Here is a 19,008-nt window from a genome sequence, read left to right as displayed (position 1 = left end):
AACAGTACTAACCCTCCCACAACTGTTGAGAGGATGAAGGGAAATCATCCATATAAGACATTTAGCGCAGCACACTGTCAGAGGACAACAGCTATTAGTAGCCATTACTAGGCTTATTATAAATATTATTATAAATTCCAGAAATGGAGTGTCTTTTAGAATCAGACAACTGACTAAAGACTTTGACAATTCATTCAAGGATGACCAATCTCAAAGGCAACCAATTTCCTTTACCCCAAACTCATTCAATCTGATCAGTATAAAAAAGGGCATATCTATTAACTTAAAGTTAAAAAAAAAAAAAAAGCTATCACAGGTAGCAGGTGAGCTGATGAGAGACATGGTAATCAGAGCACAGTCTGGGTTTTAATTAAGTATCAACTAACTAGAGTAGCCTTCTTCATTACATGTGGATACCTAGCCAGGAGCCAGAATACTCATGACAACTGGGCAGGCGACATTTATCTTTACAAAATGCCGAATATCTAGGAATAAACTTTTTTTTTAAAGTAATTCAAGCTTTCAAGAGTCTTTTCTTATTTTAATATACAACAATTTCTCATTTTCCTAAAAATTTATGGCACTGATGGTTCATTCACAAATTAATTACAAATAACATGTCAATCAAGTGAGAGATATAAAAATGAAATCTCCATAAAAATAAATCCCAAAAAAGCATACTGAATGGATTTTTTGAGTGGAACTTTTTCTCATAAGATTTTTAAAAATTCAGGCTAAATATTATCAAATCAAAATAAGTTGTATATCTGACCTCTATACTAAAAGTGCTCTCCCAAAGTAACACTCTAACAATATTCAATTTAATTTTGCCAGCAGACCAAGAACACATCCTAAAATTCTATATAACAACTTGAAAGGATGAGGAATTAGGATAGATTAAATCAATATGTAGCACAACTGGTTTGAGTCCATCATATTACAATTTTAACAGGCCTTCCTGGTATTAGAGAACAGTTTCAATACCAATATGACGGATTAAAGTTTGGATTCTCCCAATTACAATAATAAAACAAAAACAAAAGGTCACACACATTTAATCCTTTTCAATATGAAAATAAAATAGGCTCCACTTAGTTCAGCTCCTGTAAGTTTGTTAGTATTTAAAGCTTTAGAATAGTAACTATTTCAAATCACATAAGTAGGTACACTTGAATACATTTGAGAGTTACTGTAGCTTTCCTGAGAGTGACCTGAAGTTCCCACCAAAAAATCCTGGCACCTGAATGACGCTCTGAGCTCTGCATGCCTGCTTCATAGATCACTGCACTGTGCTGAACTGACATTTGGAGATTGTACCGGGCAATTGTATGAAAGCAAAGAGAAAGGATGGAAGAGAGTTTATTTTAAAAAAGAAAACACTTCTTAACACACCCATCACCTATAAGCAAGAGCCATCAGAAACACCATTTTAAAATACACACATTTCTAATTTTCCAACACGCAAACTACAGCAAGCAGATAATGTACCACAGCAGACCTTCCTACCCCTCCTCTCCCCTCACACAGTGCTTTGCCGAGAGCACAAGCCCAAGTAAAATAACCGAGGCAATTTCCTTGTTTACTTAAAGAATTGCAGAAAACATGTTGACTGCTTCTGAGGCTTCTGAAACAAATGAATTTTCAACATTTAAAAGCCTTTTCATGATCATGTTTGAAATAAGAGTAGTAAGGATTCCTTCAGCTAGTAAAAAATATAGTTTTAACTTTATTAAAGGGGTTAAATTTTACACCGCAGTTCATTAGCATGCCTTGTTCGCAACCAGAAAGAAAAGGGGAAGGGGGGGGCAGCAAAACACACAAGATGGAAAACATTACTACCTCCTTTGGTGGTTATGAATAATTTTAAATAACCCGAAGACGTATGGGAAGAGTTCATGAATAGAAAGAAAGGGGGTTAACAATCTGAACTGGCCCCTTCCAGATTCATACTGATGTCGGAGAGAAGGAGGAATTTATTTACACTGCAGTGCCTGGCAGCAAACATGGCTGCCCCTGCCCCCTTTAAATCTGAATAGTCTTCACTCCTCACCAAAACCATCAAATTATGGCCATGTCTCTCTCTGTCTTGCTACCATTACACGAACACACCTCCTCCTCCCTCAAAGCACCTCAAAGCTGTAAAACCCACACCTCCCCATTTCACAACACCATAACCACTAGCTTCTCCATTATCTAGCCTTGAAAGAAAAGGCACAGAATACACACAAATATAGGAACAAAAGGCTTTCCCTTCCTAACACTTTAACAACCCCCTTCCCCTTCTTTTCCTCCCACTCTGTGACGCTTGGTCCATAGTTCTCATCCTTCTCAACATTCAGTAAATTTCCTTCCCGAGCCCGATCCTGGGTCTCCCAGTTCCTGAGTCTATTTCCTATCTTCCTATTGCATCCTGTCTCAAGCATTTCTCATCCCTTTTTCCTAATCCACCTTTTCCTCCACTTCCATTCCCCTCGTGTCTCCCTTGAGGCCCCATCTCTCCACCTAATTCTTTCTCCTTCCCCCAGACTCTCCTAGTTCCCATACTCCACCCCCAAACCTGCCTACTTCTCTGTCCGCCCAGGTCTCTAATCTCCAAACCTAACTCTTCTCCTCTCCCCCTGCCCCTCCCCCGTTCCATCTTTATCCCCGCCCCCATCCCACCTCTACTCCCAATTCCCAGCTTAGCGCCACTCCATCCCTTATCCCAATCCTACCTCTCCTGCCCCACCTCCCAATCCCCTCCACATCCCCCGCCTTGCTTCATCCTTCTAGACTTCCCTCGAACCCTTTCAGGCCACCCGCTAGTCCTCCCATCCCTGCTAAGGTCTCTCTCCCTACCCGGGTCCCATCCCTAGGTCGCCCCCTCCTCGCCGTCCCCACCTCAGCGCTTCCTTCCAGAGCGCGCGCACACAAACACACACATACACACGCATTCACTTTACCTTCACTTTGTTCCATTCTAACCCCCCGGCCGTGTCAGTACGATCACAGGAGACACACGGAGGCCCGGAGTAGGGCTGGGGTGCAGGCAGCCGCCGGGGCCGCGGGAGGAGGCGGAACCAAGCTAGGCCGCATGAAATCCCCGGGCTAGATTTCCCCCGCGCCGGACGCCTCTGCCATGGCGGCCGGCACCGAGGAGGGCCACGGCCAGGCCGGGCCGGGCGCGCAGCAAGAGGAGGAAGACTGCGGGCGGTGGGGTGGGCAGCGGAGCCGGAGGGATGGGGGTCGCCGCGCAGCTGCAGCTGCCAGAGACCAGCCCGTGGCTGGCGGCCGGGCTGGGGCAGCAGGGTCGTCGTCGGGGCTCGACTCGGCCTCGCACGCCTCTCCGCGGCGACCAGTGGACAGTCCCCCTCCGCCTCCACCTCCGTCTTGGTCGCCGCCGCCGCCCGCTCCCGCCGCCACAGGCACCGCCACCGCCGCCGCCGCCGCCGCCGCCGCGCACAAAGCCCCCCCCACCCCGACTCTCGGGGCGCCGCCGCCGCCAAATCCTCAGCCGCTCATTGGCCGCTGGCCGCGGCGCCTGCCGGGAAATGCAGTCCGGGGCTCGGGGCGCAGTGGGCTAAAGGAGGAAGAAGCCAGTCGGCGGGCGGAAAGGAGGGGCTGGGGGAGAGCCTGAAACGCCAGCGGCCCGGCGGGGTCTCGACTGGAAGTGAGACCGCAGGCGATAAAGGCGGAGAGACAGAAAGGCACGACGCGGAGGAAAGTGAAAAACAAAACAAAACTAGAAGGCAGGATAGAGGTTGGGCCTGGGAGGCGAAAGTGTGCATGTGCGTGTTCTTTGATGCTTCTAACAGCACATGTCAATCACCTGGTGGGACTGCTTGGGGTGACACTGCGATGCCCTCCCTAGACCTTAGAAATCCCCTACAAACGGGCGCCCGGTTAAGATGAGCGGGAAAGGGGACAGCGATTTCTGTGCCACCCTGGTTGTCTCCCGCCCGACAGTTGTCACAGAGGAGCTCCCTGTCCCACCGGGCTCAGCGTGTGGCAGCGATTTCCGACCGGAGCCTTGGGGGACAGTCTCGGATGGCAGGCTCCTCGGACGCCTCCCTGGCAGGCCCCGGGCCCCACACGCCTGCTTCCTTCTCGCCCCGCGGGCCCGAGGGCTTGTGGGTAACAGGGGGAAGGAAGGCAGAGCCTTCCGCACCCCAACCCAGAGGGACCGGCGGGCTCCCCGCCCGTCACGTGCCGGGCCCTCTGCTGCTCGCGGCTAGACCTGCGCTTTGACGGATGAGGGCGTTTGTCCCAGACAGAGCTCACGTACGCAAGAATGAGAGGATGAAGCGGGAGTCAAGATTCTCTGTAACCCTATATCCCTCCCCATCCTAGGAAATTATGTGAAACAATAGAAGGTACCAGGTACGTGACACAGTAAACTCCTCTTGCAGGAGTGGGCCGATTTGGTGATATTTCCTGGGGCCTGGTGATAATGACTTAGAACGTCGTAGCACAGACATGAAAGTACAAAGGAAACACAGGCAGCGAACAGATGAGGAAACCAATACTCCGTTCTGAGAATAATAAAGTCATATCAGCACTAGACCTTAGACTCTCCATCGACGTTACAGTGCTGTTATCTATTTGGTACCGTTACGGGCAATCCCTGCTACCTTTATCTTTAAATACCACTTAAACAGGAAATTAAAAGATTCCTACAGACCAATTATTTTCATGATTTCTAATTTTGCATTCGTTTAAAACACACACACACACACACACACAACCCTGTTAATAATGCTAAGGATGATATTCAGAATTAAGCATTCCCATTACTGTTAATCATTAACTATTTCTAAATCTATGCTTGTGTGGTTCATATGCTTGTGGTACCAAAAGTTAAAGGAATCAATAAAAGCACAGTTTTGTTTTAAATGTCTTCTCCAAAGGGGGCCACACCACCTGAGCTTATTTCAAATGTTTGATTCTATCTCCTGGAAAGAGAGGTTAAATTGGTCTTTTTTTTTCCCTTTCCTATGATCCTTTCTATCTTCATCCTTCTTTCCCACCTTCCTGTATTGACAAGAGTTTAAAATTAAACTTACGTGAAGTAAATGCATAGTCTCTTCCTGCATAACATACACATTGTTAATAATATTTGATTTGGAGCCGTACTTAGGGAAATGGCCATTAAAATAATAATTTACATTTTTAGCATCTAACGAGGTTCAGAGCATGTTTTCTATTCTTCATAGAAAGTGAGCAAAAATTTCATTAAGAAAGCAACCTGGGACTTCCCTGGTGGTGTAGTGGTTAAGAATCCGCCTGCCAATGCAGGGGACACAGATTTGAGCCCTGGCCAGGGAAGATCCCACATGCCGCGGAGCAACTAAGCCCATGTGCCACAACTACCAAGCCTGCGCGCCTAGAGCCCATGCTCTGCAACAAGAGAAGCCACTGCAATGAGAAGCCCATACATCACAACGAAGAGAAGCCCCTGCTCATCACAACTAGAGAAAGCCTGCGCACAGAAACAAGACCCAAAGCAGCCAAAAATAAATTTAAGAAAAGAAAATTTAAAATTTTTTCTAAAAAGAAAGCAATCTAACACAATTCTCAGGACCAAGATTAGGGAGAAAAAAACATTTTTGTTTGTCTTCTGAAGATTATATTAAGAAACGCATTACATGATAAATCACTTATCCTGAAAGTCAAAAAAATCACCCGGCCTGATAAAAGAAGGCAGACATTGTTTTGAACCAATGGATTTCAATAAGAAAGATTCTTAAACCTTCCCTTTTTAAAATGGGATTGCTGACATATGGCCATGGTAGAAAATCTAGCTCATCTTTCAAATACTGGGCTTGGAATCGTTCATCTGGTTTATGAATACTTAATGATTTTCACTGTGCCTGGTTGTAAATGAATACAATGCATGAATAAGAATATTTCCCGGCATAAAATGTCTCCCAGGGAACTGAGAAGAATATTTTTGCATCTTTTATGATCTTTTGCAGAAAAGTACATGTACATGATAGTGCAGTGATTAATTTATGAAATTAATGTGAAAATTATACCTACCTAGCCTTTTAGAGTTCAAAATTTACCATCGGGAATTTTCAGGGAAGGAAAGGTAAAGAGACTTTATAAAGCTTTGTAGATTTTGTTAACTCTCGTAAACATAGAACGTGAAGTGAAACCTTTCGGTCTAAAGTTGGGTATCAGACACGCACAAAGGGCCCTCTAGTGGCCAAACTGAAAAGGTTTGCCTATGTAACAGTGGATCCATTTGGTTATTAGCTAAAAAATGCTTTGTGGATTAAAAGCAGTCTACATTTTTTAAAAAAATGAAATTTTATATACCGCCATCTTTTATTCTTACAAATGTGCAGCCCAGATGAGTAAGGTCTGTGGTCAGTCACATGTTAAGAGAAGTATTCTCCGTGTGAAAGCAATTCCTTCCTGTCATGTTAAAGTAGAGCCACCAAAATTTTGTTTTCCTTCTAGAGCCAGATAAAATGGATGGGTAGAGATAACTGGGGATAGAGTACATTTTTAGATCTTTCACTTTCCCAAGATGGCTCAGTTCCCCATCCTAGGAACTGAAGTGCCCCCAAACCTGCAGTGCCAATGTCATTGCACAGCTACTATAATATACATTTTAAATGTTATTTGAGAAACGCAAACTACTGAACATAACCAATATCTGTTAAGAGAACATTTATAAAGCAATTTTATTTAGTGGAATTCAGATTTCCATATGAAGATTTCATAGCATTCCAGTTTTTGGCCCTGGATATAGGAGAGGGGATGTTTTCCTCACCATTCCCGCCCTTTCTGCCACTCCCTCCCCTCACTGCTTTCCCCGCCCGCAGTTGCGGAGTTGGAAGGTGGGGGAATATATCAGAGTGATGTAATTGGTGACTCCCAGATAGTCACCATGGCGACTATCAGGCATATTACGCGACTGGTAGGGTAAGAGCTTCTTTAATCCAGCTTCAAGGAAGGGTGTTTTTTTGGGGGGGAGGTGAATCCACAGGCTACAGAGTGTGAACAGGCAGAAAAGCGTCAGTATTGAGCCCCCCAGCATAAACACTCCTTAAACTAAACCCAGTAGAGAAGTCATTTCGCCGGTGAGAACCAGACCTTGCGGCCCCCTGGGCTGCCATCGCGAGGGACGCCTTAGCGCCCCAGAATCTGAGAGCTCATTGGTGGGTGGTGTCGTCACTCAGAGTGACGTAATGGCTGAGGAAAGAGGTGGAGCCATAGAGAGTTGGTTTCTGGCCCTTCTAGCTGGGGGAGCTGTGGGAGGAGGGGAATTGGGAAGGCGCTGGAGGACTGAGGCAGCAGTTCCGGGGAGCCTGCCGTAGGAAGTAGGGGTGGGCGGGCCAAGTCCTCAGGCTGTTACTTGGTGGACCGCGCCTGCCTGTTTTCCTCCGGAGCCTTTCCCTCCGCATCCTGCTCCTCCCATCAGCGCCCAGATTTCCAGACAGCTTCGAGGCCCCACCCCGCGCTCTCCTCAGCCCCTGACCTCAGCCCCCCGCCCGCACCCCAACTTTGGGGCTCAGCCTCCATCCCCCCTCTTTCCATGCTTGGCCTCCTCATTTCTTTTCCGTACCCTGTGTCCCGATTCTTCTCGCCTTCCTTCTATACACTTGGATCGCCAAGGCTCTTGGTCCCCGTGCCTGCAACACGCCCGCTCCAAAAAAAACCCAAGACCCCGCCCCCCGCCCCGGGACCCCAGCACAGCAAACACAGCCCAACAACACACAACGCGCACAAAAGTCACCGGCTGGGGAGGCCGAGAGCGCGTTTTGCCACCGTGACGTCGAGAATCTAAGGCAAGGGTAACGGGGGGAGCCTGGGGCCCGGGCGAGCGGGCGTGGCGGCGCATAAGCGCAGGCGGGGCTCGCCGCCTGGCTCCGCCCCGCTCGCCGCCCGGCCCCGCCCCGCCCCGGTCACGGCCGGGCACTCCTGGGAAGTGGTTGCCCACAGTCCAGGCGACGAGTGCCCGTGGCCCGAGAGCAGATTAACTGCCCGATCGGGTCTGGCCTTCCTCCAGCAGGGGACCACACGCCCTTGGTCTGGGTGCAGATGTTCCGAAGTATTATTTGAATTCTTGCTCAAAATGTCAGGTCTGTGGTTGAGGTTTCCGTACCGGAGGGATTGCTACTCCTTTCCCAGCTTCAGGAAAGCAGAGTTGACACTGCGAGATAATAAGGCTCTTGCTGCCGTTGGCTGAAGAGCGCCGTAGGATGCAGAAAAATTTTGGTAAAGGTTAAAGGTTTAAAGCTCAGTTTGGGCTCTTTGGAGGGTCACGAGCATAGGAAACCCACTTGAATTACCTCCACTTGAATTATTAGGAGGTGCCATGCATATTTTCATTGCTGAATGAGTACTTTCAATCTTTAAATGTTGGCAGCAGCTTGTCCAAGTATGGAAAAAAGCTAATTGAAAACAAATCCAGGATATTTACTGTCTACCTGTAATTTTAGGCTACAAATAAGCTTGTCTTGATTTCTTAACTACTTGGCAACCGTTCAAGTAAATTACTCAGTACTGTTGACCAGAAATCAAAATGTCTTTGAAGACCATGTCACCATCATGAACATCATCGCATTCGAGACCATTTCTATTTGTTGGGATCTCAAATAACCATTCTCAAATCCAGGGCTAAGAAAATATTATTCGTGATTGTTGGAAATGCTCTTGAAGGAAATTTTACACCTTGAATAGAATATGCAAATTTTCTTCCCTTGCAATAGTTAAAAACACTTCAATCCTGATATCTGTATAATTGATTTTTTTCTTTTTCCTTTGGCTGCATTGGGTCTTCCTTGCTGCCTGGTGGCTTTCTATGGTTGCTGCGAGCCGGGGCTACTCTTTGTTGCAGTGTGCGGGCTTCTCATTGCAGTGGTTTCTCTTGTTGCGGAGCATGGGCTCTAGGTGCGCGGGCTTCAGTAGTCGTGGCACGCGGGCTCAGTAGTTGTGGTGCACGGTCTTAGCTATTCCGCGGCATGTGGGATCTTCCCGGACCAGGGCTCGAACCCGTGTCCCCTGCACTGGCAGGCGGATTCTTAACCACTGCACCACCAGGGAAGCCCTGATGTGTCTTTAAAGTACTGAATTGTTTACTTACTCCTTCTGTCTAGGTCCCTATGTTGACTTGTTGAGACAAACACAAATATGGCCTTCTACAGTTATAAAACAGTCTTAGCTATTGCCCGAGCAAGGTAAGCCTTGGAATTCCACCCCCCAATATTTATATAAACTTTATTTTTCTAGTTGGAAAAGATACATGTAAAAGGATAGGTTTAGTACAAAATTAAAGCTTTGTTGGTTTTAATTGTGTTGGTTTTTAGGAAGCTGACATTTTAATGTATTTAAACTTACCCCAGATTTTCTATATGCTTTAGAACTCAGGCTGAGTAATTTTGTAGAAGTGTGGGAACAGGTAAGATACAAGATGTAATGGCTTTAGAGTGACACCTCTGTAATGAGGCCCTTAGATGTAAAAAGGAGTAAAACGGCTGGTAAACAAGCCAATTCTAGGGTATATACCTGCCCCAGTAAGGTCTGTTATCACTTATTTGTTCCAAAGAATATTCACTGAGAACTTACTGCATGCCAGATATGTTGTATATTTTCCCCTTTGGCCATTCAAAAAGTGCTATACTTGGCACGCTTCAAAAATAGTCTGAAAGAATGGAAAAAGCTATCTCTTTGCCCAAAGAAGTCTCTTTGCCAGAAGTTGTCTTTGCCTAGATGGGTCTTATTTTTACTTTCAAACAATCTGATGTGTCAGTTTAGCTGAAGATTGTGAGTTGTCACAAAACTAGATTGTAGAGATCCCTGGCTGGGGAGCCCAATTCCTTTTTTTTTTTTTAATTTAATTTATTTATTTATGCAGCAGGTTCTTATTAGTTATCTATTTTATACATGTTAGTGTACATATGTCAATCCCAATCGCCCAATTCATCCCACCACCACCCACCCCCCCGCCACTTTCCCCCCTTGGTGTCCATACATTTGTTCTCTACATCTGTGTCTCTATTTCTGCTCCGCAGACCGGTTCATCTGTATGCGGAGCCCAATTCTAACTCTTATTCCTAACATTCTTTAGGAATCTTAGGTGAAGGGCATTTCAGTAGTAAGTCCCTCTCATTTGAAGGAGTCCCTGGGCACTGCATAGACAAAGCAGTATTGTGTGATTGGTTTATCCCCACAGGGACCATGAAATGTCTCATTCAAACAATATATATATCATCAGTAGACTAGCTAAAGACACAAGTGTTCCACCTGTTTTATGATAATAGAGACAAAACTTTCAAACATAACCCAGGGTAAAAGAATGTTTGCTTTTTAAATCAATAGTCACAGAGTTTCTAACTTGTAATACGGCAATCATTCTTAGGAATTAACTTATTAATATTTCTCTTAGAGTATATCATTCACCCATAAAGCATACTATCCTTCAACTGGGCTCAACAGTTATATTTCATTCATTCATTAACATAATCTACTTTTAAAATGCAGGCTTCAAAACGATTGTTCTATTTTTACCGAATAAAATATCTATTTCTTTAATTTTTTGTCTTGTAATAGTATGTGCTCAACTCAGAGGATGTTGTTCTTTATTCCAGATTCCCTAGCCATTGTGTCCATCCCACCAGCTCTTCTCACTCCCCATCATTTGCATTTCTTCACTTACCAGATTCCCATTTAAATAAAACATATATGAAGAACTATGGCAGCAAGAAGTACTCCTATTCTACTCAGACAGGCCATAAAGTACTTCACTTAAGGACTAGAGTAATACAAAAGCTGCACACATCTGCTTACTGGCTGCAGGAGGTCCCGGGTAAACCTCAGCTGGAGCAAATCACAAAGAAGCCACAGGTGCCAAGCCCTCAGCCAACAGAAGAAACTGGAGTGAAGATTAAGGAAGAAAAGCGATCTTATAGGCAGATAATTATGGATGAACTTAAATATTATCACAATGGATTCTATTTGCTTTGGATTGACACCAAAGTTGCTGCCAGAATGGTTTGGAGGCTGTTGCACGGACAGGTGCTGACCAGACGAGAGGGACGAAGGGTAGGGCAAGAGTCATATTTGCGAAAGAAAATGGAAAGTTAAAATGAACTATTTGGAACCAACTTTTTTTTTTTTTTTTTTTTGCGGTACGCGGGGCTCTCACTGTTGTGGCCTCTCCCGTTGCGGAGCACAGGCTCCGGATGCGCTGGGTCAGCGGCCATGGCTCACGGGCCCAGTCGCTCTGCGTCATGTGGGATCTTCCCGGACCGGGGCACGAACCCGCATCCCCTGCATTGGCAGGCGGACCCCCAACCACTGTGCCACCAGGGAAGCCCTGGAACCAACTTTTAAGTTCCACTTCAAGTTCATCTTAAAAATCCCAGAGTAGGAATAGTAACTCATGGTGAGAATCAGAATTTCTTACTTGTCTGCAACTGACTTGCTGTACAACTTTAGGCAGCGTTCCTAAAATTTGTGTATATTTGTCCATGGAATGGTTATAATTGTGTTTTCTAATTTCTCCAAGGGGTTGAGAGGCTTCAAGTTTGATCTGTGCATCTGGAGTAGAAACTGCTGTTAATATATTAAGTATACGCATTTGAAAAAGCAATTTTAACAGATACCATGTTATTAAAATACAGACCCCTAACTTAGATAAAAGCTCAGAGACACCAATAACATGTTTTGATTGTCATAGATTTCATTGAAGATATCCCATAAATATTACTTCAGAGCTATGGTACAGAGGAAAATCCGGCCTTTCCATTTTATAAACAGCTGCAGAAAATCTGTCTTGGTTTTTTTTTAACACTTTAAGAACCAAGGCAGGCTTTTGTTTTTGTTTTTGGCGTGTCCTAAAATAATGACTATTTGCATATGCATTTGATTCTTTAGCTGTTGAGAACGTGTGCTGATTTATTCCGCCTGGTTCCATTTATGGTGTTCATCATTGTTCCCTTCATGGAATCCTTATTGCCAGAGTTTCTGAAACTCTTCCCAGAGATGTTGCCATCATCTTTGAAAGTGAATCCAAAAAGGTATGTAGGATTTTAAACTTTTTAAAAAATTAATAGATTTTGTTTTTTAGAGCAGTTTTTAGGTTTACAGAAAAATTGAGCAGAAAGTACAGAGGGTCCCCACATATCTCCCTCCCCCTGTTATTTCCCCCATTATTAGCATCTTGCATTCGTGTGGTACACTTGGTACAATCGAAGGACCAGTATCTATACATCAGTATTAATTAAATCTCATACTTTACATTAGGGTACACTCTTTGTGTTGTATAGTTCGATGGGTTTTGAAAAAAAAATAATGTCATGTATCCGCTATCACAGTATCACACAGAATAGTTTCCCTGCCCTAAAAATCTCCTGTGCTCCACCTTTTAGTCCCTCTTCCCTCTTCCCCTAACCCGGGGCAATCACTGATCTTTCTACTCTATAGTTCTGCTTTTTCCAAAATGTCATGTAGTTGGAATCATACAGTGTGTAACTTTCTCAGACTGCCTTCTTTCACTTAGAAGATGCATTTAAGGTTCCTCCATGTCTTTTCCTGGCTCATTTCTTTCTATCAATGCATAATATTCCATCGTACGGATGTACCACCATTTATCCATTCATCTATTTGAAAGACATCTTAGTTGCTTCCAGTTTTTGGCAATTATCAATAAAGCTGTTGTAAATACTCATGTGCAGGTTTTTGTGTGGACACAGGGTCTCAGTTCATCTGGGTAAATACCTAGGAGAGCAAATTGTTGGATTGTATGGTAAGGCTATGTTTAGTTTCAAGAGAAATAGACAAACTGTCTTCTAAAGTAGCTGTACCGTTTTGCATTCCCACCAGCAAGCAATGAAAGTTCCTGTGGCTTCATAAGCATTTAGTGCTGTCGGTGCTTTGACTACTATTAGCTATTCTAATTGGTGTGTAGTGGTATCTCATTGTTATGTTAATTTGCAATTCTCTAATAACACATGACATTGAGCATCTTTTCACATGCTTATTTGCCATCTGTGTATCTTCTTTGGGGAGGTGCCTGTTCAAATCTTTTGCCCACTTTTTAATCGGGGTGTTTTCTTTTTGTTGAGTTTTAAGGGTTTTAGTATATTTTGGGTACAAGTTCTTTATCAGATATGTGTTTTGCACATATTTTCTCCCAGTCTTAACTGTGTCTTTTTCAGAGCAAATCTTTTTAATTTTAATGAAGTACAACTCATCAATTTTTTTCTTTCTTGGATCATGCTTTTGGTGTTGTATCTAAAAACTCACTGCCAAACCCAAGGTCACCTATATTTTCTCCTGTGTTTTCTTCTAGGAGTTTTATAGTTTTGAGTTTTACATTTTGAGTTAATTTTGGTGACAGGTGTAACATGAGTGTCAAGCTCTTTTTTTTTTTTGGCCTGTGGATATCCAGTTTTTCTAGCATCATTTGCTGAAAAAAACTATCCCTTCTCCACTCAATTTTAACTTTTTACCATGAAAAAATAAAGAAAACAAAAATCACCTGTTACTGCAGTGACTAGTTGAACAGTACGCATGATTTATTCAGCCAAACAGACCATTTAGTGCTTGTGAGTAGTCCCTGGGAAGAGGGTGTCCTTCTTTGATGGTCACTGTGAAAGTGAAGCGCTGGACCACCGAGGCAGCCCCTGCATCCTCTCCATCTGTGCCACTCTCCCAGACAGATGGATGAAGGCGTGGACACAACACTAGCAGAGGACAGAGAGGGCAACTTTGAAAGCAGACCAGGAAATGTTTCACGGAAGAGGTGACCATGGACCTGAGACTTTAAGAGTAGTAGAATTTTACCACACTGTTTGAAAGTCACTCTGGATAGAAGGAATAGCACTTAAGATGGCTTAACAGTGTAAAAGAGTATGCCAATCAGAGACCACTGACTGATTCTTTGTGGTTGGAGCAGGGAGTACAAGGGGATGGGTGGGAGAAAATGAGACAAACGTGATGTGTTGGGGTCAGGTTGGAAAGCATCTACCACCCTAAGGAATTCAGAATTTGACAGTGGTGAGTAATGGAAGGTGTATGTAAGCAGGGGGTGAGAAAAACAGTAATCTCTATTTTAGATCAATCTAAATAATCTAATCAACCATGATTAGAGTTGTATTTTAGAAAAACAAGTTGCTGGCAGGAAGGATTAAAGAGGGCAGAGCCAAGTGAGGAAAACCAGCCGGAATGTTTTTGCAGCAGCACAAGAGAGAGATGAAAAAGCCGGAATTATGAAAGTTGCATGAGGAGTGAAAACTTGAAGATAGATTTGAGGGACTTCCCTGGTGGTCTAGTGGGTAAGACTCCGCGCTCCCAATGCAGGGGGCCTGAGTTCTATCCCTGGTCAGGGAACTAGGTCCCACATGCATGCTGCAATGAAGATCCCGAGTGCCGCAACTAAGACCAGGCGCAGCCAAAGTAAATAAATAAAATATAATAAAAACAGTAAATAAAATAAAATTTCTTAAAAAAAGAAGAAGATAGGGCTTCCCTGGTGGCGCAGTGGTTGAGAGTCCGCCTGCCGATGCAGGGGACACGGGTTCGTGCCCCGGTCTGGGAGGATCCCACATGCCGCGGAGCGGCTGGGCCCGTGAGCCATGGCCGCTGGGCCTGCACATCCGGAGCCTGTGCTCCGCAACGGGAGAGGCCACAGCAGTGAGAGGCCCGCGCACCGCAAAAAAAAAAGAAGATAGATTTGAGACAGATTTAAGGGGTAGAATCAAATTGCAATATTTAACTGCCTGGCAGTGGTTTAGTTTACTTACATTTAAAGTAAACAGGATCTAGAATTAATACCATAGGATTCCAAGGAAGGCATTAGTGAATGCAGGAAGATGGGGGGAATGAGGAAGTGATTTATCTAAATATTCCTCTTTCCTCAGCACTACTCATTCCCCAGACATACATATATACACATCATGGCCACAGTTTCAGACAATACTGTCTTCTTTGCTTTGTTCCATGAACAGAAGGGGAGCACGAGAGTAAGCGTGAGTGTGCTAGCTTTCTACTCACACCAGGTCACAGGAGCATGCGCTTCTCTTTCATGGTACTTATCTGGTATGCTTTCACATTAATTTGTGGAATTACTGGATTATCATTAGTCAATAATGGTTGTCTCTCCCATTAGACTAGAAGTTCCATGAGGGAAGTTCCATGAGGGAAGAACTAGAAGTTCTTATTTGTTTTTGCTCATTTTATCCCAGCACCTAGCACACAGTGGATGCCCAATAAATAAATGGATGGATGGATACAGATGAATGAAATGGATGGTTAAATGGGTTTTAATGATGGTGTCGCCACTGTGTAATTTTGGGGGCTGATTCTTTTAAGATCTTTCTAAAAAAATCAATGATCGCTGTGATTGGCTGGTCATTAGGATCTCTTGGGCAACTTAAGGGGGAAATGTATATATATATATATATATAATATATATATATGTGTGTGTGTATATATATATATACTATACACACACACACACACACACACACACACACACATATTCCTGTTCCTCTCTACTCACCCTGATCATGGTTATTTTTTATTTTATTTTATTTTTTTTGGTACGCGGGCCTCTCACTGTTGTGGCCTCTCCCGTCCGGAGCACAGGCTCCAGACGCGCAGACTCAGCGGCTGTGGCTCACAGGCCCAGCTGCTCCGCGGCATGTGGGATCTTCCCGGACCGGGGCACGAACCCGTGTCACCTGCATCGGCAGGCAGACTCTCAACCACTGCGCCACCAGGGAAGCCCCATGGTTATTTTGAAAATACTACCACACTGCATCTGTGATAATGAATGAGAATTTAGAAATACTGGTCAACATAGTGTCTTAAGAGTATACATTTAATTCTCTTTTATATAGTGCTTTGTTCATATCTGTTATGGCACTTAACTCATTGTCTTATAATTGATTCTTTCTGTTTTCTTCTTAACCTGTAAGCTACTTTAGCTTAGAGTTAATTTCCTAGTTTTCTTTAGTTTGTGGCCCAAGCAAAAACAGGGGCCACTCACACTAGGGGTTGACTTGACCAACAGCCTAGATGGCTTGCACCAGGTTAAGAGACAGTATGTATCTGTTCTAAATAGTGACAAAGGCTTCCATTGAGGGGACATTTTGGATCTATCAAATACTTATGATCATTGTATCAATGAAAAATGAAAGGTAAGATTAAGGAGACAAGCTGCAAATCAAGGCTACTTTTTAATTTGCTCTGGTTATCACAAAGCGCCTTCAGTTAGGTCTGAAAATAACATTCATACGTGAAATAGGGATGACCGACAACAAAGCCACAGTTATTTTTCTCTCATCTTTATCTACCAAGTTGTAATCACAAAGAATTAACTTTGATTAACTTTTTCCTCTTCTATTATGAAGGAAGAAAAACAGAAAAAGAAAATGGCTGCGAAGTTGGAACTAGCAAAATTCCTTCAAGAAACGATTGCAGAAATGGCAAGGAGGAACAGGGCGCAGCTGGGGGATACCTCCACCCAGTTCGCATCCTACATCAAACAGGCGTCAGTCTTTTATATAAAACCGGACAACGTATCATCATGGAGCTTCCAACTTGTTTATAATCTCTGAATTTGCAAATATCTAAGTTACAGAGATATAATATTGCAAACATTTATGGGAGTTTGCAGGAAAACCTATCTTAAAGCCATCAATGTGTTGAAGATGTTGATAACTTCTTGGAAAGAACAGTAGAATGAGACTCAAACTTCTGAACTGCTCCTAATTTTTCAGTTGATTTAGGCTGACTTGCGACAGATTTTTTTTTTTTAACTCCTCTTTGTAACACAGGGCACGCTTCCACTTCCAGACAGAAGACACAATCCATAAATGCTTTGGCGTCTTTCAAATAGTCTACAGGGAAGATTCAGTTAAGTAGGAAGCACGTTTTAATCAGCCCCTTCGTCCCACTACCTAGGTCCAGACAGGCCACAAGCCCAGCACAAAGGAGATAGTTCGCTTTTCCAAACTCTTTGAGGATGAGCTGACCTTGGAGCACCTCGATCGATCTCAGCTGGTGGCCCTTTGCAAACTTCTGGAACTGCAGTTCTTTGGAACCAACAATCTGCTCTGCTTCCAGCTCCTGATGAAGCTGAAATCTATGAAAGCAGATGATGAAGTAAGAGCTGAACTACAGTTGTAGGGGATTAGCCAGGCCTTGGGGACTGTCTTAGGGTGGCTTTGTGACAAAGTGCAGTGTCTTCTGTTAGGTCTGCTCAGGGGCTGGTTCTGGAAGAATGAATGGTTTAAACCAGGGGGTCTCCAACCCCCGGGCCACGGACCAGAACCGGCCTGTGGCTTGTTAGGAACCGGGGCCGCACAGCAGGAGGTGAGCGGCGGGTGAGAGCAAAGCTGCGTCTGCCACCCCCCCCATCGCTCTCATTATCATCTGAACCATCCCCCTCGTCACCCGGCCACCCCCGTCTCGGTGGACAAGTCGTCTTCCACGAAACCGGTCCCCGGTGCCAAAGAGGTTGGGGACCACTGGTTTAAACAACCACTGACAACCTGAACCTTGATTACTCACTTGAGGAGTTGCCTGTCGTATTCTTCAGAAGGCCCTTGTAAGCAGTTAGTAGTTTGGATGTCTTAGCTGGGACTAATCTAAAGCAGTTAGGGTCTGCTGGGAAGGAACAGCAACCCAGTAGATCCCTGAGAACAGCAGATTCCACCGCCAAGGACAGTGCGCGACCCCCTGTACCTCCCCTCTGCTTCTCCCCACACAGCTGGGTGAGCCCGCCTGGTACGAAGGGGTGGCAAAGGATAATGCAGGGAGGGAAGGCAGGACCTCGACATCTTCTGGAAGAAAAGGGCACCATTTGGACTATAGCTACTAATTAGAGTCCTTAAAAAGTGGGAAGACAGGCTTCCCTGGTGGCGCAGTGGTAGAGAGTCCGCCTGCCGATGCAGGGGATACGGGTTCGTGCCCCGGTCCGGGAAGATCCCACGTGCCGCGGAGCGGCTGGGCCCGTGGGCCATGGCCGCTGAGCCTGCGCGTCCGGAGCCTGTGCTCCGCAACGGGAGAGGCCACAACAGTGAGAGGCCCGCGTACCGCAAAAAAAAAAAAAAAAAAGAAAGTGGGAAGAATGTTTCTTGAATCTGAATCAGTTGCTTTAAAAGCATTCTGCCTGAGGGAGCAGAGCTCCCAGAACTGAGAAGGCAGGATCCCATCGGCCCCATTTAGATGTTTAGGGGTTGCTTTTAGAACTTTGGAATAAACAACACCGGTCCCAGAAGTACCACAGTTTGGGGTCATACCAAGCAGAAACTGTGTTAAGTTGTTTTCTGAAGGAGTTTTGCAGACCAGGGAGCTGGGGCCGTTCCTGGGGTCGGGGAGGACCACCACCCATACGTGCAACAAATGGTCCATTGAAAGCTTTTGTAGTGGAATATTTTTCTATGAGTCTTAAAGCTGCCGCGAAAGGGAAGTGGAGTAGAGCTGTCACAACCAGGCGAAAGGCAACGCAAGAGGGGAAAGAATTACCTTGGGGACAGGCAGTTGAGGAGTTCTGTCAACTTCTCTGATGTTATTAATACCTGTTTGCGGGATTCCCTTCATGTCAACCACTGCACCTCCCGAGGTCACCTTGCTTTATTAATTGCCTGGCCTTTGCAGCAGTCAGCGCGGGGTACAAAGTGGGAAAGTGACAGATTCTGCGTTTCCCCCGATTTGTTGGAATTAGGTAAAATTGGAACCAAAGGATCCAATACCATTCCTTACGTTTGTTTCAGGTAATTGCCAAGGAAGGGGTGAGTGCTCTGAGCCTGTCAGAGCTGCAAGCGGCCTGCAGGGCCCGGGGGATGCGCTCACTGGGTCTCACTGAGGAGCAGCTGAAGCAGCAGCTCACAGAGGCAAGTAGCAGCTTTACTGGACCCTCTTCCCCGGAACTCTCTCCCCTGCCATCTGCAGACCTCGTTTTGTGATTTGTGCTTTGCCATCTTGCCTAATTTGCCTTGTTTAGTTGAGCCGTTGGCAGCTGAAGAAGCTGGATTTATTTATTTTTTAATTAATTAATTTATTTTT

At 44.9% G+C, this 19,008-nt stretch overlaps 3 protein-coding genes across 9 annotated transcripts in view; 1 reads left to right on the top strand and 2 right to left on the bottom strand.

Annotated features, from left to right (window-relative positions):
- NSD3 (nuclear receptor binding SET domain protein 3) overlaps positions 1 to 7,724 on the bottom strand; it is a 108,969-nt gene extending 101,245 nt beyond the window's left edge. For 4 of the 7 annotated variants that reach the window (XM_067721714.1, XM_067721711.1, XM_067721715.1 and 1 more), the window contains exon 1: positions 2,943 to 3,414. The gene's annotated coding sequence lies outside the window, so the exon portion shown is untranslated. Of the gene's footprint in view, positions 1 to 2,942; positions 3,415 to 3,972; positions 4,111 to 7,555 lie in introns of those variants that run through there. The other 3 variants (XM_067721712.1, XM_067721713.1, XM_067721717.1) reach the window with 3 other exon arrangements.
- A 2,839-nt stretch (positions 7,725 to 10,563) lies between these two features.
- Positions 10,564 to 11,168, top strand: LETM2 (leucine zipper and EF-hand containing transmembrane protein 2). The gene has a single exon (XM_067721792.1). The coding sequence runs from the start codon at positions 10,675 to 10,677 to the stop codon at positions 11,074 to 11,076; it is 402 nt and encodes a 133-aa protein (XP_067577893.1). The 5' UTR covers positions 10,564 to 10,674; the 3' UTR covers positions 11,077 to 11,168.
- Positions 11,169 to 13,555: 2,387 nt separating this feature from the next.
- Positions 13,556 to 19,008, bottom strand: part of FGFR1 (fibroblast growth factor receptor 1) — a 64,011-nt gene continuing 58,558 nt past the window's right edge. Inside the window, exon 18 of the mRNA XM_067721785.1 lies at positions 13,556 to 13,679. Within this exon, the coding sequence (XP_067577886.1) occupies positions 13,581 to 13,679 (99 nt within the window). The 3' untranslated portion in view covers positions 13,556 to 13,580. The remainder of the gene's footprint in view (positions 13,680 to 19,008) is intronic.

This window comes from Pseudorca crassidens, chromosome 21 (genome assembly GCF_039906515.1).
Source record: "Pseudorca crassidens isolate mPseCra1 chromosome 21, mPseCra1.hap1, whole genome shotgun sequence".
In the NCBI taxonomy this organism is placed as follows: domain Eukaryota; kingdom Metazoa; phylum Chordata; class Mammalia; order Artiodactyla; family Delphinidae; genus Pseudorca; species Pseudorca crassidens.
The sequence above is the reverse complement of the archived record's forward strand: the minus strand, read 5'-3'. Positions and strand labels throughout refer to the sequence as shown.

Excerpts from the sequence above, each read along its gene's own strand:
- LETM2 (XM_067721792.1), top strand. The coding sequence starts at position 10,675 with ATGAAGAACTATGGCAGCAAGAAGTACTCCTATTCTACTCAGACAGGC.